A 20,363-nucleotide genomic window follows, 5' to 3' on the forward strand; every position below is an offset into this window, starting at 1 on the left:
GGATCTTTAGTTCAAATAATTGGGAAGAGACAACCCGCCGGATTCCATTCCAGAGCTGCCCTCCGCGAAGACACAGTATATTGCGTCGAAAGGGCACCAGGAGCGGAACTTGACCGGGGTAGGGGGCGCCGCATCTTTAGTCGCTTGCTTGGCCACCAAGGTCGGGTTGGCGGTAGCCGGCGAGTGCGCCAACCCCGCCCGCGGCGCAAAGAGCTGTGAGCCGAGGAGGGGCAAGGGCCGCCCTCTCCTCCCTTTCTCCACCTCCTCGTGGGCCGCTTTGCGGCTCCTGCAGCCTCCACGCCGCGCTCGTTGGCGGAGAGCCAGAGGGGTGCAGTGTGGCCCCAATTCGGGCCCCGGACCCGTTCGCAAAATCCGAGAAAGGCGAGCGTGCCTAAGGCGAAACAGGCGACGTGCCCCGGAGGGCGGCCGGCGGCGGGTAGTTCCCGCGACCGCAGTTGGGAGGCAAGGCGACCGATCCGCGCAGCCCACCTGGGCAGCCCCGCCCTGCGCTCCAGTCTCTGCGGCCGGCCCACTCCTGCCGGGGCCTTGCAGAGAGCGGGCGGCGCGGGAGCTACACTTGGCTGCCGGAGGCGCGGAGAATCAATGGGGCGAGCCCTTCGCGCCGCCGGGAAACGATGGACGATTCCGGGATCATTCGCCGGCGGAGGCTCCAGGTAAAGAGCGTTCGGCGGATCTGTTCCCCTCCACCCCCCGCTAGCCTGCCAGCTTTCCCGCTATCAGCCCCCCCCCCATCCCAGAAATCATCGCCCCACCGGGCGAGATCGAATTAATGCTGGCGCCGCCACTGCGACCTGGCCAGAGTGGATTAGAGAAGGCAGAGCTGCGGCGACATCTCTCCTTCGCCTCAGCCTTCCTCCGCCATCCCTGAGGGAACCTCCGGGCAGGGAGGCGATCATGACTTCATCTTTCTGCAGGGCACAGGTGTGTGCGGGGCCAACCGGTCGGCAATCGGCTTTCCTGCCGGGACAGGAACGTGGGAGCCGAGGGGGGGTCGCCTGCCGCGCGCCAGACCCAAACAAACGAAATCTTGTGCTGACGCAGAGAGGGAGAGAAAATCGGGGGTAGAAGGCGGGGGGCTACCTGCAGAAGTGGCGGTATGAAAGCCAAGTAAGAACAGCCAAATTGGGGGTGGGCAGAGAATCAGGTCAGCTTCTGCCAATCTTAAGTGCTGCCAAATAAATCAGGCTGTGACTCCCTAGGCTAGGGCTACCGTTCCGAGGATGATGGGAATTGTGGTTCGGTTTTTCCGAAGAGCCCAAGTTCTCGTGGGGAATTTGAGATGGTGGCTGCCTATTTTGCAATAGGTTGCTGAGATGGTTGCCTGGGAAGAGATTACTTCTTCCTTTCTTCTCCATCCCATCTGCTGGGGCAGAAGTGAAAGGTTGAACCCCGAATCTTCCACCTGGCTTCCTGCAAGGGTTCAGGCAAGCAGGAGAATGAGAGACCCTCCCGACTGGGATGCCAGACAAAAGAGGGACAATCACTCCCTAAGTAGAGAGAATGTTTTATAGCACTAAAATGGCAGGTCCCTGCCCCAAGGAACTTAATGTTCTAAGTACAGTGTGGTCGGAATGGTTATGGGAAAGGAAGAATGGGAGAAGGGTTGTGTAATGAAGGATTATTTAATTATATGTAATATATATTTTATTTGGACGCACGGTCCTTGCAATGCATTTACATGTAAGTTACAATAAAATATTTAAAACATTAGAAAATAATATTTTCAATTAACCTTTTTAAAAATCAATTTGATAAAAGCAGATTAACAAAAAAAATATCAAATGAGCCTAAGAAACTAAAGGGATCGGTGCCTGATGCTAAGAGATGCCTTTGGGGTAGATGGTTTCAAAGCCGAGATGTCACCACCAAAAAGGCCTTCCCCCCCATAGCCACCATTGCACTATGGATGGGAAGGGTCTTTGATGGGGATCTCAGACCATGGGTAGCCAGTATGGTGATGGATAAGATAGATTTGGATAAGAGAGAGTAACCCTGAGCCAAAGACACCAAGTCAACCAAAAACATCCATGACTGAGGAGGAAGTTTGGTCTTCCCATTTCTCGTCCAACACCTTAACCCACAATTCCTGCCACTCTGAGATTTCCAATACTGAGATTCACATCATCATCACATCATCATCATCATATTTTAGCCTTCTTGTTGGACACTTCCCAGTGTTCGGTAGTGTGTTCTTGTTTCTCTCTCTTAATTTTAAAATACTTTCCCTGTTTTTCCTTCTCCTGCTATTTCTGTCCTATTGCTTTTCTGAGCTGCAAAATGTGCCTTTCTTCTCAGTGTCCACTGGTGAGATATAAAATTATTGAATCGGGAGCTTTTTAGAAAGAGATTATGAGATCTTTCTCCCCTACACATCCTTCTGGTTTCTTGCCTTGCTTTGGAAAGCAGCCTTTCCTAAATAGGTACATTCCAGATGTGGGGGAATAAAATGGGTAGATCAATACAAATGGGTTGCCGTATCAGGGAAGGCTGATTCCTAATGTTGCATGATACCCCCCTCCCTGCTTCATTGTTAGGAAATGTAGAGCAGCAAAAAACTGCAATGGAAACCTCCTGTGCCAAAGCTCTTAGAAGAAGCCCTTGGAGGCCAATCTGACAACATTGTAAACATGTTTTCTTTCTTTCTTCCTCTCTTTCTTTCGTTGCTTCCTTAGGTTGATTTAGATATTAGCTTGAAAAATTCATAATACAACTAAAATGTACTTGCCTGTAGATTCTTGCCGTTTAGATTTTGTAAAACCAAAAATATAAATTCTTTCACTTGGATTCAGGATTTCTCTTACAGCTTGTCCTATACTCATTATGCAATACTTACATATCTCAAGTGACAAATATAGATATTTACCTTTATGTATTTCTTGCTTTTCTTTCAATGCTTATTTCAGAGGTTGGCTTTTTTTGGTGGGGAGTTGCTTATTTTTTTAACCCCTTTTATTAATTTCACAGAATTGTTGAGAGAAGGAGGGCTGCCTCAAATGTATTTAATGCTGGTGATTTGAAACCAACCCCCCCCCACCTCATCAGCTGCCACCTTTCATTCAGTGTTTTGAAAAGAGCTATTTTTGAAGGAAACACAAAAAATGAATTCACTTATGATTATTATATGATACTCAATTATGCAAATAGCAGTATGTTGAAATTTAAGGTCAGCAATTAAATCATGAGCAGTTTGGCCGTTATGTACCACAATGAAATAGAATTGCTCCAGGAAGAGGAACTACAAAAAGTATTAGAAGACCAATTAATTTCCCATCCAAAAGAATGGGAAATAGCCCTTAAAGAAAATTGAAAAATCACTTCCAATATTTTATTAGGATGTAACCCTGGAATTTTTCTTTCAGTGTACAGGGACACTGAACCAACCAACCAATTTAGAACCATTCGTTTAACTCATGCTCTCGTTACCTCTCGTCTGGACTATTGCAATGCTCTCTACATGGGGCTCCCCTTGAAGAGCACCCGGAGACTCCAGCTGGTCCAGAATGTGGCTGCGCGGGTTATTGAGGGAGCCGTTCGGAGCTCCCATGTAACACCTATCCTGCGCAGTCTGCACTGGCTGCCTGTTGTCTTCCGGGTGCGCTTCAAGGTGTTAGTTACTACCTTTAAAGCGCTCCATGGCTTAGGACCGGGATACCTACGGGACCGTCTACTGCCAACGTCTATCTCCCAACAACCGGTGCGCTCTCACAGAGAGGGGCTCCTCAGGGTGCCGTCAGCCAAGCAATGTCGGCTGGCGGCCCCCAGGGGGAGGGCCTTCTCTGTGGGGGCTCCTACCCTATGGAACGAGCTTCCCCCTGGACTCAGACAAATACCTGACCTTAGGATCTTCTGCCGCGAACTCAAAACCTACTTATTTCATCTTGCTGGACTCGCTTAAATTTTATATTATTAAATTGATTTATGGGTTTTAAAATTTTTTAGTAAATTTTAGTGGGATTATTTTTTATCTATAAGTAGCCAAATTAAATAGGTTTTTTAAGGGTGTTTTTAGTTTTGTATTGTTGTTTTCTTTCTGTATTTTACTTGTGACTGTACACCGCCCTGAGTCCTTCGGGAGAAGGGCGGTCTATAAATAAAAATATTATTATTATTATTATTATTAATGACTGTTTGAAGTTACAAAAGCACAGAAAAAAATGATTGATGACCGTTTTCACACCTACAAACCATTGCAGCATCCCATAATCACATGTTCAAAATTCAGATGCTAGCCAAGTGGCTCATATTTATGATGGTTGCAGTACCCTGAGGTCATGTGATCACGTTTTGCAATCTTCTGACAAACAACTTAATAATTATGACAAAAAAGATCGTAAAATGGGACAAAACTCACTTAGCAACTGTCTCACTTAACAGCAGGCATGTTGGGCTCAATTGTGGTTGTAAGTCAAAGACTACCTGTCGTCAGACAAGTATCCCATCCTTTCCTGGAGGACTGGATTAGGTAGAAAAAATGTGTGTGTACATTTTATCCTCGCAAGAGCCTCGCATGCTGCTCATACTGGTGGCCTGTCTAGATGAGGTTTATTTGGGGAGAAGGCTACCTGAAGCCTAGAACCAGGGCTGCCGAGGAATCAATCTGAAGCTCTGTTATGGAACTGCAATCTCTACTTCTATTGTTTATGGCAGGCTAGACGTCTGCTCCAAAATGTCACAGTAAACTTTCAAAACGGATTGGAAATTTGAACCCAGAACTTTCACTTATGTTCTTATTCACTAGAGGAAATCCTTGTTTAGCAACTGCCATTAGGAAGGGCAACTTTGATTAAGAGGAGCAGTTGCTAAGTACAAATCACTTGGCCGTGGCTGTGTTTACAATTTTGCTTCAGTTTTCTTTTGCTTCATGCTTTCCTTCAGCGTTATTTCTCTTTCTCTTTGAGGACATCTTGGGATGCTATAAAGTGAAAATAAGAGCAGAGAGATGTGAAGGTTGTAAATGTGAGGACTGCTTGCTAACTTGTTTTAGCACTATTGAACAGTTACTAATTGAGGCAGTTGCTAAGCGAGGACTACCTGCATCGCACACTATTCTTTCCAGTCTTTCTAGCTATCAAACTGCAGACCCCTTGGTTGCAATAAGGACCTGCTGACCACTGAGGTGAATCTATCTCAGCTCAGTGTGTTGAGCTGCTGAATCTGCATACTGAGATGCTCCACGGATTTCTTAAAAAGCACTTTATGATGTCAACTGATACCCAGAATATTGCAGCTAAAATGAGTTTTGAGAAGGCAGGCAGCCTTTATACTGGGTTTCTTCTTCTTCTTCCATTGTTCACCCCTGAGCTTTTCGTATGCCCTGTACTGTAACGTTTTAAATTAATGAGTTGGAGGAGGCAGGATGTGCTTATGAAATCTGCAGAAAGCACAAAGGTGAGTGGAATACTTAGCACCTTAAACTATGGCAGAAAAATTCTGAATGATCTTGATAGGTTAGAAATATAGAGGAGGAAATAACTGCATTAATAGAGACATTGCATTTTTCCCCATAGGAAAAAGAAATCATTAAGAAATATATTTTCAAGTTGGTCTCAATACCGTTTCCCCTAAAATAAGACATCCTCTGATAAAAAGCCCAATTGGGCTTTTGAGTGCGTGTGCTAAAATAAGCCCCCCCCAAAAATAAACCCTCCCCGAAAATAAGCCCTCTTGAAAATATTTAACTGCATGTGCAGCCAGTCCCCGCCATTTCCTCTGGTTAGGGTTAGGGAGACAGAGCTGGAAATCAGGTAAGACAGCAAGGAGCGCCATCTTGCTCCACACACCCCAAAATAATAAGACATCCCAGAAAATAAGGCCAAGTGCTTATTTCAGGGTTCAAAAAAATATAAGACAGGGTCTTATTTTTGGGGAAACACAGTACATATATGATGATTATGTGGGCACGTCTATGTAGCTTTGATAATATATAGTAAATATGTTCATGCAGCTAATGGCTATAGTATGGAAGTGGTTTGCCATTGCCCTTTCTAGAATGTTTTTTCAACTTTCAAGTCAAGCCTATAGTCCTTGAATTCCTAGGGCTTGAAATGTGAGTCTTCTATCCAAACATCTGTTTAGTATCCAGACTCAGCTAAGATCAGTTAGGTGTAATCACTTACTAAAAGCAGGCATGGCTTCTAAATCTGTTATTCGACTTATTATAATCTCCTAGTCATCCGTACTATTCTTTGCATTAAGATTTGCTATAGGAGAAAGACCATAATGGCAAGCAAATGTATTAGAATGATTCCTATCATGTAGCTTTCTTGCCCTATGAGGGTCTAAAGGTTTATTTCTTTTTGTGAGTGCCTAAATTGCTTCTGTAAAGTAGGGTTATCACTGCATCCAATACTGAAAATTTCAGCTCCTTGCAGGATGTATGAGTTGATAACCTGCTGGAAATACTTTTACTCCCAATCCACCTGGAAGGCACCAAATTCAGAATGTGCCAAGGAAAGTCAATGATTTTTTTTTCATTTCTATGCAGTTTCAGTCTGCATATGTGGGGGACTGCAACATACAGGTAGTCCTCGACTTATGACCATAAATAAGCCCAAAGTTTCAACTGCTAAGTGCGACAGTTAAGTGAGTTTTGCCCTATTTTATGACCTTTCTTGCCACAGTTGTTAAGTGAATCACTGCAGTTGTTGAATTAGTAACACAATTGTTTAGTAAATCTGGCTTCCCCATTGACTCTGTTTGTGAGAAGGTCGCAAAAAGGGATCACTTGATCCCAGGACACTGCAACTGTCTTAAATATGAGCTAATTGCCAAGCATCTGAATTTTGATCATGTGACCATGGGGATCCTGCAATGGTCATAAGTGTGAAAAATGGTCATAAGTCACTTTCTTCAATGCTGTTATAACTTTGAATGGTCACTAAATGAATGTTTAGTTGAGGCCTGCCTTTATATGTCCAAGCTTATTTCAGTACTAGAGTTCTTTGTGACTACACAATGTTGCCTTCATCTAGCTCAGAGATTGTCATGTAAAAAGTCCATAGCAATTATCAAAAGTATTTATGAATATTATAAATAAATAAGCACACCAACCTTAAGTCTCAAGATGGCGTTGGCTCCATCCAACTGTTGGGACAACTTGAAGTGTTTTTTTTGGTAGTAAAAAGTACCCTAGAAATTCTGTTCCACAAGATACTGTGTATTTTATGTGTGTATATGTGTATCTAGGGCAGACTTTGGTGTCATCCCTAGGCTAAATCCATTTTTCTTCCCTATTTCTTGAATAAGTTTTAACACCAAATGAGCGGTGTCAATATATGCAAGAATGAAATCTCTCTATAGTCATCCTCCTCTGCCTGCTGACAAAAATAAACACATTTCCAGTAGATGGAAGGTTCATTTACAATGCACAGATAGCAAGATTCAAGGTTTTCTTTCCCATATTCAGCACAAGTGATATCACTGCATATTTTTGAATAAAAAAAGGGGGGGGGTGTGGGAAAATAGAATTATACATGCATATGAAAAGGTAAAGAAAGAAAAGAATTTTGCCAGTTCAGCAAAGTGTTTAGAAAAGGCATTTTAAGTGGATCTAAAAACATTGTTGAATGTTGATAACCAAGCACTCCTTTTAATCAAACCATACATTAAAAGCCAGATTTACTATTTCTAGCTTTCAGGGAATCTTTGGGAGATGTTGAAATGCTTTGAATGGTGGATGAGGGAAACCAAGATCAAAGTGTTTGCTTAATGGGTGACTGCAGTAAATCCTGTTGCTGCTTAATCTAATTTTCAGGATAGCTTTGAGGATAAAATGGCAGAAACTTGTATACCTCCTGAGTTCCTGAAAGAAATGCTGAGGTACAAAGTTCTGCTATACAGTCTTAGCCAAGAAAAGCACCCGTTTAATAAAATCCACCCCATCACAAGTTCATTAGAAATAATAATTCTAGTTAGTTTCTTCTCAGTTCTAATATTATACCAAACTAGAGTTGGCAAAGAAACTATTGTTTAAAGGTTGCAATCAACTTGTTTGATTCTTGTTTGTTGACCAACTATAAACAATGTTACGGCCCCTTAGTTTAGCTAGATGGCTGAGATGAGACTTTGATGACAAAAATAATAGTCTGGGCTGGGCTGGGCTGGGCTGGGCTGGTTACATTTTATTAAAAAATAGTTTAAGGGTTTTTCTTTTTTTCAAAAGCAAGACAAATTATTCATATGATACTGATATGTAACGCATTCATGTCTTAAAAGGCACAGGCATGCAGTGCTGATATTGACACCAAATTAATATGCAGGAAAGGAAACTCCCGGATGCAAGCAGCTTCCCAATTGCTTATTTAGATACTATGCTCAATGCTCACAATTGGGGATCAGTCTGCATCGGGGGGGGGCATGGGAGTGGGGGCACTGTAGTGCACACTTGTGTTTTTTTCCCAACCTAAGGAAGAATCTTGCTGTCTGTCTGTCTGATAACTTGCTTTGATTTCAGCAAAATTATTATTATCCTTTATTATTATTATCCTTTTACTCATCCTCTGTCTGGTTCCAACAGCCAAGAAAGACATGTTGTGATTCTTCTAAGCAGATTTTCTTTTATTGTTCCTCACTTACAGACAGAATCTTGCCAGACTAAAGCAGGCTACTAGCCTCTTAAAGCATATAGTCTGGGAACTATTAAGGAGGAGCGATCTTCACCTTCTTTTTGAATGCAAACTATCTAAACTGTCTCTTGTTCCTTTGGAATGCACCCTCTCCCTCCTGGGAATTCAAACTACATTCTGTCTTCTTTCTCCTGGAAGCAGCATCTGTAGTGGGGATGTCAATATTAGCAAAATGGCAGGTGGAGTGCCATAATGTTGCCTCTTGATTTATGTGTGACTCTCACAGAAAAGCACCCTTGTTTCTTTTGTGACATTCCACACACTGTCCTGCCAATTATAATCCCCCCTGTTGTGAAGAACTACAGAGCTGACCTTGGACAAGGAATGCAAAGGCTGCTAGCAAAACATGGATTAAACTGTGAAAAGAAGAAAAGGGCATTTAAAGCTGCCCCTTAAAGTTGGGAAAATGCTGTCAGGCTTTCTGTTACTAGCGCCTTATACCAAGAAAATAAAAGTCCAGTATTTCTTAGGGAGTCCTGGCCTATATCAAAGGGCTGATATCAGTCTTGAAATTTTATATGCATATATTCTCCCAATTCTAGAAGAAGCAAATTACTCTTCAGAATGTTTACTTATTGTGCTCAAATATTGGTTCTGTTCCATTTTACTTATTAAGTAATGAATGTAGTTGAAACTAAGAAGCAGGGGAAATGAGGTTGAATATGTAGGAGTAGGTCCTTAAATAAACATTGGTAGAATTGTGTGTTAACTTGTTGAAAAGCTCCTTATGCCCCCCTCTGTTCTTGTGATTTCATGTCTTTATGATAGTGTATTGTGATAATTTAAAAAATGTTTAAATTGGCCAAGGAAAGGTCTAATCTCTTATTAGAATTTCTTTCTATGATCATTAAACAGGGCCACCTTTCTCAAGATAAGACATGTTTAATGGCACGTGGACATATTTTTAATCTGGATCTTCAAATTGCAACTGAGGAAGTTCTGATAATCAGTGACTGATTTGGATGTGTTTGAAGACTGAAGAAAATTGGCACACAATATGGCTGCATTGTTACATTATCTGTTGATATTGGAGTTTTCAGTATATCAGAAGATGATTGAAGGAGGAGGTTGTTATATAATAATAGACAAAATGAAAAGCCTCTGCAAATCTAATTCAGACATCCTACTAGTTTAACAGATACCTATCACATATTAAACACTGGAGTAGCTATCCAGGAAATTGTGTTTGCACATAGTAGACATCTATCAACTATCTGTCTGTCTTTCCGTCCGTCCGTCCGTCCATCCATCCATCCATCCATCCATCCATCCATCCATCCATCCATCCTTATCTATCTGTCCGTCTGTCTGAATATCATCCATCTGTCTGTCTGTCTGTCTGTTTGTCCATCTATCTATCTATCTATCTATCTATCTATCTATCTATCTATCTATCTATCTATCTATCAAATGCTGGCTTAGTAAAACACTTCAGGTATATTCCTTTATAAACCTCTTGCTGTAAGACTTCTAAGACTTCTATTCTTGAAACCTGTTTGCTAGATCACTTTACAATACTTCTCCAAGGAAAACATTTATTTGGCCTGACTCATACTATAGAAAGCCTAATGTGTCAATGAATGAGAATTAACATGTGAACCAATACATTAATGGCCTCATAAAACAGTCTGATTTGTGAATATCAGATAATAATGAACAATGACTTAAAAAAACTTCCCTCTCCTTTTCCATTTGTCTTGGAATTTCCCAGCTTTGTTGTATAGAATTCAGCTTTGCTTGTTTTACCAATAATGTATTTTTCCCAATCTATATTTTCTTAGATTGATCATAATATGAGTTAACAATGTTTAATGACAAAAGTAGTCATGATAATCAAGTTGTATTATTATTCACAATATTATGTCCACTTATCAAGTCCTTCCCAAGGACATGGGATAGGCAGATACGGAAGTGTGATGATGTTACATATATCATTGCAGGATGTAAGCTGTTCCAAGTAAGGCTGCCTTTTGCAATTGACTGATGGTGATTTTATCAATGCCGATGATATTCAAGCAGTGCTCCAATTGTTTTGAAGTTGCACTCAAGGTGCCTATTACTATTGGTACTACCTTTGCTATTTTTTGCCATAGTTGTTCTGTTTCTATTTGCAGGTCTTTGTATTTTGTTATCTTCTTCAATTCTATCTCTTATATTCTGCTGTCTCCAGGTACTACCGCATCCATTATACAGACTTTTTAAAATCTTTCTTACTGACAATTATTACGTTTGGGGTTTTATGGGGCAGGTATCAGTCTGTTTGAATTCTAAAGTCCCAGACAGTGGTGAAATCCTTCGCAGATTGCCACCAGTTTGCTGCCTGCACATGCGCGGTGGGCAGCAAATGCACACAGCATGGCAAATGCGCACTGTGCATGCGCAGTGCACACCAAAAGCTCGCTGCACATGCATGCACAGTGCGTGCCAAATGTGCGCTGCAGGCAGAAAAAGGAGGCTTGGGAAAGTAAGTAGAACAGCGAGGGGGGGAACAGCTGTGCCGTGCAATTTAGCTTCGCTAGAAAGCAGGATTTCCCACTTTCTAGCGAATATAAACCGTGCAGCACACTGATCATCGGAAATACCAGTTCAGACGAACTGGTAGCTTTTTTTAACTACCGGTTTGGGCAAACTGGCAGCTTTTTTTTACTACCAGTTTGCCCAAACCGATAGTTTTTATCACTACTGGTTCACCCAAACCGGTAGCATTTCACCCCGGCCCCAGAGTACTTTAGCTTTTTCATTTTTTGTTTTTTTCATCACAGCAACCACCTTCAGAGATAGGTTGGGCTGAGAGAAAGTAACTGGCCCAAAGACGCCCAGCTGACTTTCATGTCTTAGATAGCACTAAGACTCACAGTCTCCTAGTGTCTATCAGTGTCTTAACTACCACACCAAACTGATCTATACTGTAATGAATCCATTCTGACTGAATGAGGATGCTAGCCTTGACCACATGCTTGCATGGGGCTACAGTCTTATAGTCTCCTGGGTCTAAATCATGTTGAGCTTAGTGAGATATGTTTTCAAATAGATAATTATACAATAATAAGAAAGGTAAATGGTATTTTGAAAGAATGTGCCAATTATTGGCACCTCTTCCCTTACTTAAATTTAAAATCTTTCATATTTATACGTGCAGTGGAACAGATGTAATGCATTGAGATCTTCACCTTACAAGTATTTAAAAAAACGTAGCCTCATTAAATAGATTGAAACTTTACTTCTAAATATTTAAAGCTCTGTAAAGGAGAAAAAATAATTTCCAATCTAATACCACGGTGAATGTGTTCTGCAAAAACCATTAATAACCAATTGTAAATCTACTTCTTTTATCTTTATTTTTTTTTCTACCTGTATCAGGATCTATTTGCCACAACTGACCAATATAACATTAGCCTATTTAAAGCATCACACATTGTTCTTTTACTTACTATCTAGGCTCAGAATGGTGTTTTAGAAAGAGGCTTTGGGTGTGATTTATCTTCCCATTTCTTAATGTAGTTTTCTGCATGTACACTTTTTACATATCGTATGTACTCTAGCTGGCTGTTTAAGAAACACAAAAGGATTAGGAAAGGAAAGTTACTTGAGAAATGTGAAATTAGCTGGTTTTACCATTTCCAAAAGGACAGCTGCTGTGAAAATATAATGTGGGTTGCTTATTTTGGCTTAGAGGGATTAGTGAAAAAAACACGATTTGTTTAAAGTAGTAGATCACCATTTCAAAGCTTGACTTATTGTTAACCTACTGGTTGATTGTTTCTTTATTTTTATCTTACCTTTATTACTTCATAGGTAACTCTAGGCAGTGAGTACTTAATACTGTTTCCTCTTAATTTTCCCCATAACAATAACCCTGTGAGGTGGATTGAGAAAGAGTGACTGATCTGAGTGTCACTCAGCTGGTATTCATGCCTAAGGCGGGACCTCCTGGCTTCTAGACTGGTACTTTAATCACTAAACCTAAATATTTAAGCAGTCTGTGATAATGGACATGTAGTTATATGTGCTGTATACACTATATCCTACATTTTACTGTTCTGAAAATAATTCCAAAGCTGGATTGCAAAACTGCAGTCTAGCATGACGTCTAGGTAGTAATTGTTTGTGGCTTAGTCCTGGTTTGCTATTGTGCCATGCCCAAGCAACAGTAAAACAAGTCACTACAAACAGAACTCCGTGCGCCACTGGTCTACATCTTTGCATGGTCCAGATAATTAATATTTGGCAAGCACAAAGGCCACTGCTCAGAAGACTGCTGTGAGAACTGAACTATATTTGTCTGAGATTATGTGTTGATAGTCGGGCTCTTCAATGTGACATGGATATGAGTCTCTTTAATGCAATTGGAAGGAAACACAATCAATGCAGGATTATGAGGAACTTCAGTTTTTCTGCGCAAGACTAATACAGAAAAATCCAGCAGAGTCCACTTAATCCACAGATGAAGTTCTACCAGTTTTGCATAGATCTTTGACAATTTCCAAATCAAAGAAAGGCTTTAAAAACTTGCTGCAAAATCAGTTTTACAAAGAGAGATGTTTTCTTACATGAGGTGTCAAAAAGTGCTGTGATAATCCTCCCCCTCATAGCAAGTTGTCAGTGTTGATCATCTTGCCATACAGTTTCTAGTTCCAACTCTGCTGGATTTACAAGAAGTGATGATATTTATTCTATGAAATGAGTAGACATCAAGCTATTTCTCTAGAGAGACTATGGCATAAATTAAGTAGAATTGGATGCTGGAACAGGGAGACAAATTCAGGTCACCAACTCAATTAACAGTCATAGTGGTTAGATTCACACGTTCATTACTTCATAATATGATTTGTTTTTGATGTAGTACACTTACAAACACATTTGTATGGTTTAGAATTATGTGCAATCCAGTTCATTATAACTTGTTCAATAAATCATGGTTTTAAAATATTGTCTTAGCATTATGTGCTTATCTCTTAACTAATTCATTGTTCCCTTACTTTACTTAAGATAATTTTCAAACAAAAAGCTGTCCAATCCATATGCAAGGATTATAAGAAAGGTGCAAGGAAAGTCTTTGGAATTGCATACTAACAAGGAACAGTTGGGCAATAAGTTAAGCAAAGATAAAAATTGTCAAAGTTTCACATGGTGAGATTCGTTGTAATTATATATGAACTATATTATAATTGCAATTTTATTTAATTGCATTTCTTTCTTCCATGCCCTTATTTCCAAGTGTAGTTACTTCAATATTTTTCAGATATTCTGTAAATATTTTTAAATAGTAATAAACATCTATAGGCAGACCAGCTAAATAATTCATCTTGTTATTTGGATAATTATTTATCTTTCATTAACATTTGTATGAAACCTATTCAAGGAACTCTAGGCATTAGTATTTTTCGGGTGCCTGTGAAATACCCAGTGCAAAAAGCATTTCCTGTAAATGCCATTACAGGACATGTTGGGACATGATGGTCAAATAACCTTTGTGTATCTCAACATCATCTACATTACCAATCCTTGAGAGTTGGACTTTGCAACTCATGGGGTTTTTTTTTCTTGGGTTACTTATGTAATAATGGTAAGAAGACTGAACTAAGGCATTGTCACTGAAATAAAGCAGAATCAGCAGGCTTTCATCAAAAGGAGCAGTCTTTGCTGCATATTTATCTCAAGTTTATCGATGAAGATGAGATAAACAGGAAAAAGGAGGACCATCATAGCTGGGCTGCAAAGTTCCCAATGTCTATTAGATGGCAATATATAGTAGATATATAGTACCATAAATACAGTAGAAGGAGTCTGGGGAAGTCTTAGCTTGCTTGACCAAAAAATAGCAGTCTAAAATAACTTTTTATGATTTTGTACTCTCCAGATGCTTGGGATTACAGCTCCCATCTCCCCAAGCCACAGAGGGCATTATTAGAGTTGTAGTCCAAGAGATCTGGAGGGCAATAGGTTGGGGAAAAAATAAAAAGTTACTATTCTCATTTGAAAATGAAATGATAGCGGTGTGATATGTCTGCATTCAAGAAGGTGAAGCCAGAGGCTTCTGCATATAGCTAAATACTGAAGGTGGGCTGGAAGAGGATATGAAAGAAGAACCAGAAAATTCATATCACTTTGTTTCCTAAAGAGTCCTAAAGACACCTCAGCAAGGTAGTCCATTAGCCACTCCTTTAAACTTCCAAGCTTCTGCCACCCTGGCAGAATGATGACATGATAATTTGCAGAGGCACAGAAAGGCATTTTTACTGAGGATTTTAATTACAATAATAAAAGCAAATACGAACTAAACTCAGAGAGAGAAGGCGAAATAGAACGAATAAAATGCAAAGCAAAAAAGCAAAAAAAGAAGTAAATTTTTAAAGAGAAATAAAGAGGTGACCTGCAATCTTCCATCGCAACAAGCATAAACAAATGTAATTCTTCTTCCTTTATAATGTTACAAATATTTCTACTTCCCATAACACATTCCTTATCTATATGGAAATTCATAAAGTCATCACCTCTAACCCTTTTCAGTCCTAGTGTCAGCAAAAAATCTGTAAAGCATTAACAAAGCTTTATAGAAACGTCTTACTTGAACTTTGGTCAATTATATATTTTTTCCTTTTCCTTTTGACAATCTTAATGTTTAATTCAGTCCGATATTGTTGTAGGATTTTATCTTGGTTCAATTTTTCTTTTTCCCATTGCAAAGGTTTCTTCAATGCTTTAGCAAACCTCTTTTGTAAAGGCAGTAAAAAGTCATTGTCTAGGCCCATGATAGCTAATCTATGGCACGCATGCAGAACCGTCTTTCCGGGCATGCCAGCCATCACTTTGTTGCTCGTCCAGTTTCCAGTGCATGCATTTGTGCCGGCCAGCTTCTCTTTGCATATACATATGTGCCAGAAACTGGAAGACCACATGACCGGTGCACATGTGCACGCCGGAAACAGGAAGCTCAGCTTCCTGGCACGTGCGTGCATGCTGGGGAGCTGTTCTTCCAGTTTCTGGTGCTCCCCTATGCACGCACATGTGCTTCCGTTTCAGCACTCGCTGCCGAAAAGATTTGTCAACACTGGTCTAGGCCATTGTCTAGATTAGTCATTTGCCTTTTCCACTTTGATTTACAAAGCTTTTGAAGAAGAACAGCATTTTGTATATCCAGCGGAAAGTCTTTACCCAGGTCATGCTCTTCACTTATCATTTGTGTTCCAACTTCAGATGCCTTCTCTGTAAAGTAATATACTATATTACTATAAAGTAATTCACACTTTTGTTATTACCCAGTATTTCTGGTTCTAATACGTTTGCTTCAGGAAAAATTGTTTCATATCTGTCATTCCTTCATTAGCATCCTTTGGAAATAATCTCTCCATAGAAATAGATGTCATCGTTGATATTGTAACTACTGGTATTTCAAATATTATTGTTTATTATTTATCGCTTTTAAAATAGTAACTGTAACAGAAAAGGAATTAAAGATTAACATTCTCAAGAAAATAAACCCACACAAAAAGTGCTTTTGAAAAAAGTTTTTAAAAATACAACAGAAAAATGAAAAATGAATACTTGTATATTATTATAACTATAGCTACTGTTAGTAGTTACAATTCTGTATGTACAGTACTTACCTAATATAAATATTATTGAACTACATATATATATATTTCTATGACACTTATATAACTATCATTTTTAATTTACTGTATTTTTATGAGTTCCATATTTCATTATGCTTGTCCATATAAAGTCTATATCTGTAGGCAAAGTCTACATCTGTCATAGGTGGCAAGTGTAACCAGGTCTCCAAGCCGAGTAAATGGATTAGGCCATTAATTTACTTTTTAGTATCTGCATATCAAGTGGTTTTGACAGCAAATATCTACAAAAATTCATACTATAGTAGGGTTTTTTTTAAAAAAATAAAGGCTTTAACAAGTTGTTTTAGTATCTCAGATGTCTCAGATGCTAATAAATATTATCATTGGGTTACATCTAGAAAATGATATTTATCTCTTCATATATCACCTCTATTGTTTCTCATTTGGTCCAAAGTTTGATGTAGTGGTTAAGGTACCAAGCTAGAAACCAGGAAATTCTGAATTTTAGTTCTGCCTTAGGCATGAAAGCCATCTGAGTGATTTTGGGTCAATCACCCTCTGTCAGGTCAACCCACTTCACAGGGTTATTATTGTATGGAAAATAGGAGGAGGAAGATATGTTGGATATGTTCACTGCTTGAGTTTTTTATAAAATTAATAAATGCAGGTTTTAAAAAATCCAAATAAATAAGTAGAATAAAATAATTTTCTGACATTGTTTCCAGAGGTACTAGAGTTCTAATGTATTTTGATTCTAATACTGTTCATACAACCAAGGGTACGATATATTCCAAAGTTTCCCAAATCAGAAAATTAACACTAATTGTTGGCTCCCAATATTTAATATTTGATGATAGGTAAGCATGGCATATACAGTAGTTTCTGATTCGGAAAATTTATTTCTCCCTCATTAACTGTAGTTGCATTTTCTATAAAATATTGTCAGAATCAAAGAACCCAATAGTAAATTTCTAAACAAAGAATGCATTTTTTGAAAATATTTTCCAGATACATGAACTAAGATTCCTGTCAGTATACATATAAATCTGAAAATAATACTCATTTTGAAAATTCTCACTTTTTCCCAAAAGATGAGATTTAACGACTCTCATTATCGATATCTGAACCAATGTCTTTCTATATTTTATTTATGTTACATGTTTATTTATTTAATTATTAAATTTCTATACTGCCCTTCTCATCTCAGTGTCTCTGGAGAGTTTACAGTAACATAATAAAATAATAAACACATAACTAAAAGCACAGTGAAAGAGACATATTACTAAATATTACTAACTATTGTAAGGGCTGTGCTGACGGCAGTGGTTAGAATGCAGCATTGCAGGCTAACTTAACTGCTCACTCACTAGAGTTGGATTCTGAGCTGCTCAAAGTTGACTCAGCCTTCCATCCTTCCATGGTCGGTAAAATGAGAACCCAGATTGTTGGGGGCAATATAATGACTCTGTAAACCACTTAGAGAGGGCTGTAAAGCACTGTGAAGCCGTATATAAGTTTATGGCTAACCAAAGTATATCTTTTGGAATGCACATAGAAATGCAGCGTTGATATTCTTTAAATGAAATTTCACTTGTTGGCATCAATTTTAATTTGGACCAGTTAATATAGCATCCTGCTATTTTACTAAAAACAGTGTTACATTAACACTGGGATAATAGTATTAAGATTAGAAATAAACAAAATAACATCATCCGCAAATAAAACCAATTTGTATTCAACTGAGTGCACAGACTCTGCCTCAGACTTATCTTGGCTGTAATAAATTCTGATTCCTGAAAATTGCTTATATAGGGCAGAGCTACACAATATTTTCTGGGATGAAAATGTTTAGAAAGTTGAGGGGGGGGGATCGGATCCAGACAAACATGAATTTTGATTTCATTTCATTTGGAGTTCAGCTGAATTAAAATGATAGTTAATAGGATTGCACCCACACCATGTATTTATGGTTTTTCTTTGCAATCTTATGAAAAATAAAATCATATTATAATGCTTTTGACAGTTTTCATCTGGGGCCGTATGAAGCTTAGGGACATTGGATACCATGCAGAAGCCATTCCCTCTCTCCCTCTCCCTCTCCTTCCTGTGTGTTTACAAAAATCTACTTTTGAATCCTCCTGTCCATTGATATCACATTTTTTCATCATCTCAGAAAAAAGCGAGATTTCAGTCCAAAATGAGTGACTGCCATTGGAATCCAAGCTTTAAAACAGTGATATTAAATAAGGTTTTGGCAATTGCACTGCATTTTATAAGTATATGTTCCGGCATGTGATCAATATGGAAAATCCAATATCTCTGTCAAAATAAATTTGTGTATGCATCCCCCCCCCTCACACACACACACCTAGTCTATGGAAACCTGCAGACTGTTCCTTTTTCATTTTTATTTATGACACTGCATTTTCTCCCCTGTCCATCATCCTATAAACAGAATTTGTTTATTCTATAATATTCTAATTCAAATTCTGCCCCCCTACCCCCAGGAAACACCCAAGGAAAAAAGGTTTTCAGTGTGTTGACACATTGTCAGTTAATTCGCTTGTTTGTGCAATTTATTCTGCCTTTTTATTTATATTATATTACATCATTTATTCAAGGCAAGGAGGTAAATGTATGGAGAACTTAAATGCCTCACCCTTGGAGTGCAGGAACTGTATTTAGTCACTGCATGTCTGCTGAAATCTCAGAAGCTAAAGTAATTGCTAATAATCACTTCAGCTTCTGAGATTTCAGCAGACTTGCGGTGACTAAATACTTACAACTTCGCAACTATGAGAGGTAGAATTGTGTCTACTCCACAAGGGTCATAATTGAGGAAGCTGAATTATGTGCAAATCATCATCATTGTCTTTTCCTTTTGTTTTCCTCTGCTCTCCTGCAATCATAACAAATATATATCCTTGCCTCAACCTCCTGAAAACCGTTCTTGCATCATCACAGATTCAGCTGCTATGTGTTAGGTGCTGCTCTAACTCTACTGGATTTCCTCATCCTCCTTTTGTCTAGTGGAATCTTGTCTGTCTCAATATTTCTGACTGGGTTTTATTGGTATAACTTTCTCAACTGAAGCTGTTGAAGAAAATAATTGTTGACTAGCTGCTGTGACCCTCTGCCTGTAGAACAGCTGGTTTCCATATAAACAATCTCTTTACCTTATATTGGTATGAATCAGAATACTCTCTTAATGACAAGGCTATTCAAGAAATGGGAAAGACTGATGTTGTTTACTGTTTATTTCCCACGAAGAATAGGACGTGAAAATGAGCAGTCAGTTTTCCTTTCTCCTGGCTCTGTTTGGAGCTGTAACTAATGGAAGGTGTTTTTTTTCCTTTCCAGAAGGACCTCCCTTTGCCCAGAAAAAGCAGCAGGTAAGTAAAATATTTTTCACTGATAAGAACATTCAGAGGGGGAATGATTGTAGCCTTGTTGTTTCTCCTATCCTGGTAGTGATCCATGCTGCCTCCCTAGCTGAAGAATTTATATAAATGAATGAAACCTGTGGTGACCAAACCTTCCCATAATAATGTTTTATGTGCCTTGCTGTGTGCAGGATCCTCTTTTCAGGCTTCACATCCTCAACAGAAGCTGTACCTCAGCTTTTCCTAATCTGATATCCTCTTGGCTGAGGGTTGTGAGAGTGGCAGTCCCAATACATCTGGAAAGCACAAGTTGAGCACAATTCTCTACAATTGGCTTGGTAAAGAACACAACGTGGAACTTTTAAGCACTGAGGGTAACTAAAGGAGGAGAATTTTAGCGGAGGCAGCAGAAGAGCCATTTTAATGTTATCCTTAAAAGCCCCTAAAACTAACATTCAGTATTTTTGCTGTTATTATTGGTTATTCTTTAATTTTCCTCCCAGCCTGCCCCTGTCCTACTTTATTAAACTCAGGTTGAATACTTACTCCACAAGGGGTTTTATCTCTTTACTGAATTATTCATCTACTCTTGAAGGTACAGAGTATTACATTGAAATGCTACCCTGTCTTTTTGGTGCCTCTTGTGAGTCACTGCTGAATGATGCTATTCCATGGATGGATGTGCAACATATGATAGCCAAAGACATTGGTTGAGTCTTCTGGCTTTGCTGCTCTTTCTTTTCAAGCTATTACTTGCT

The 20,363-nt window shown here is 39.1% G+C and overlaps 1 protein-coding gene across 1 annotated transcript in view; it reads left to right on the top strand.

The window, feature by feature from the left end:
• The first annotated feature begins 635 nt into the window (after positions 1-635).
• Positions 636-20,363, top strand: part of MAST1 (microtubule associated serine/threonine kinase 1) — an 83,915-nt gene continuing 64,187 nt past the window's right edge. The window contains exons 1-2 of the mRNA XM_058167979.1: positions 636-674; positions 19,583-19,614. Coding sequence (XP_058023962.1) covers positions 636-674; positions 19,583-19,614 — 71 coding nt within the window. The remainder of the gene's footprint in view (positions 675-19,582; positions 19,615-20,363) is intronic.

Source organism: Ahaetulla prasina, chromosome 2 (genome assembly GCF_028640845.1).
Source record: "Ahaetulla prasina isolate Xishuangbanna chromosome 2, ASM2864084v1, whole genome shotgun sequence".
Taxonomy (NCBI): domain Eukaryota; kingdom Metazoa; phylum Chordata; class Lepidosauria; order Squamata; family Colubridae; genus Ahaetulla; species Ahaetulla prasina.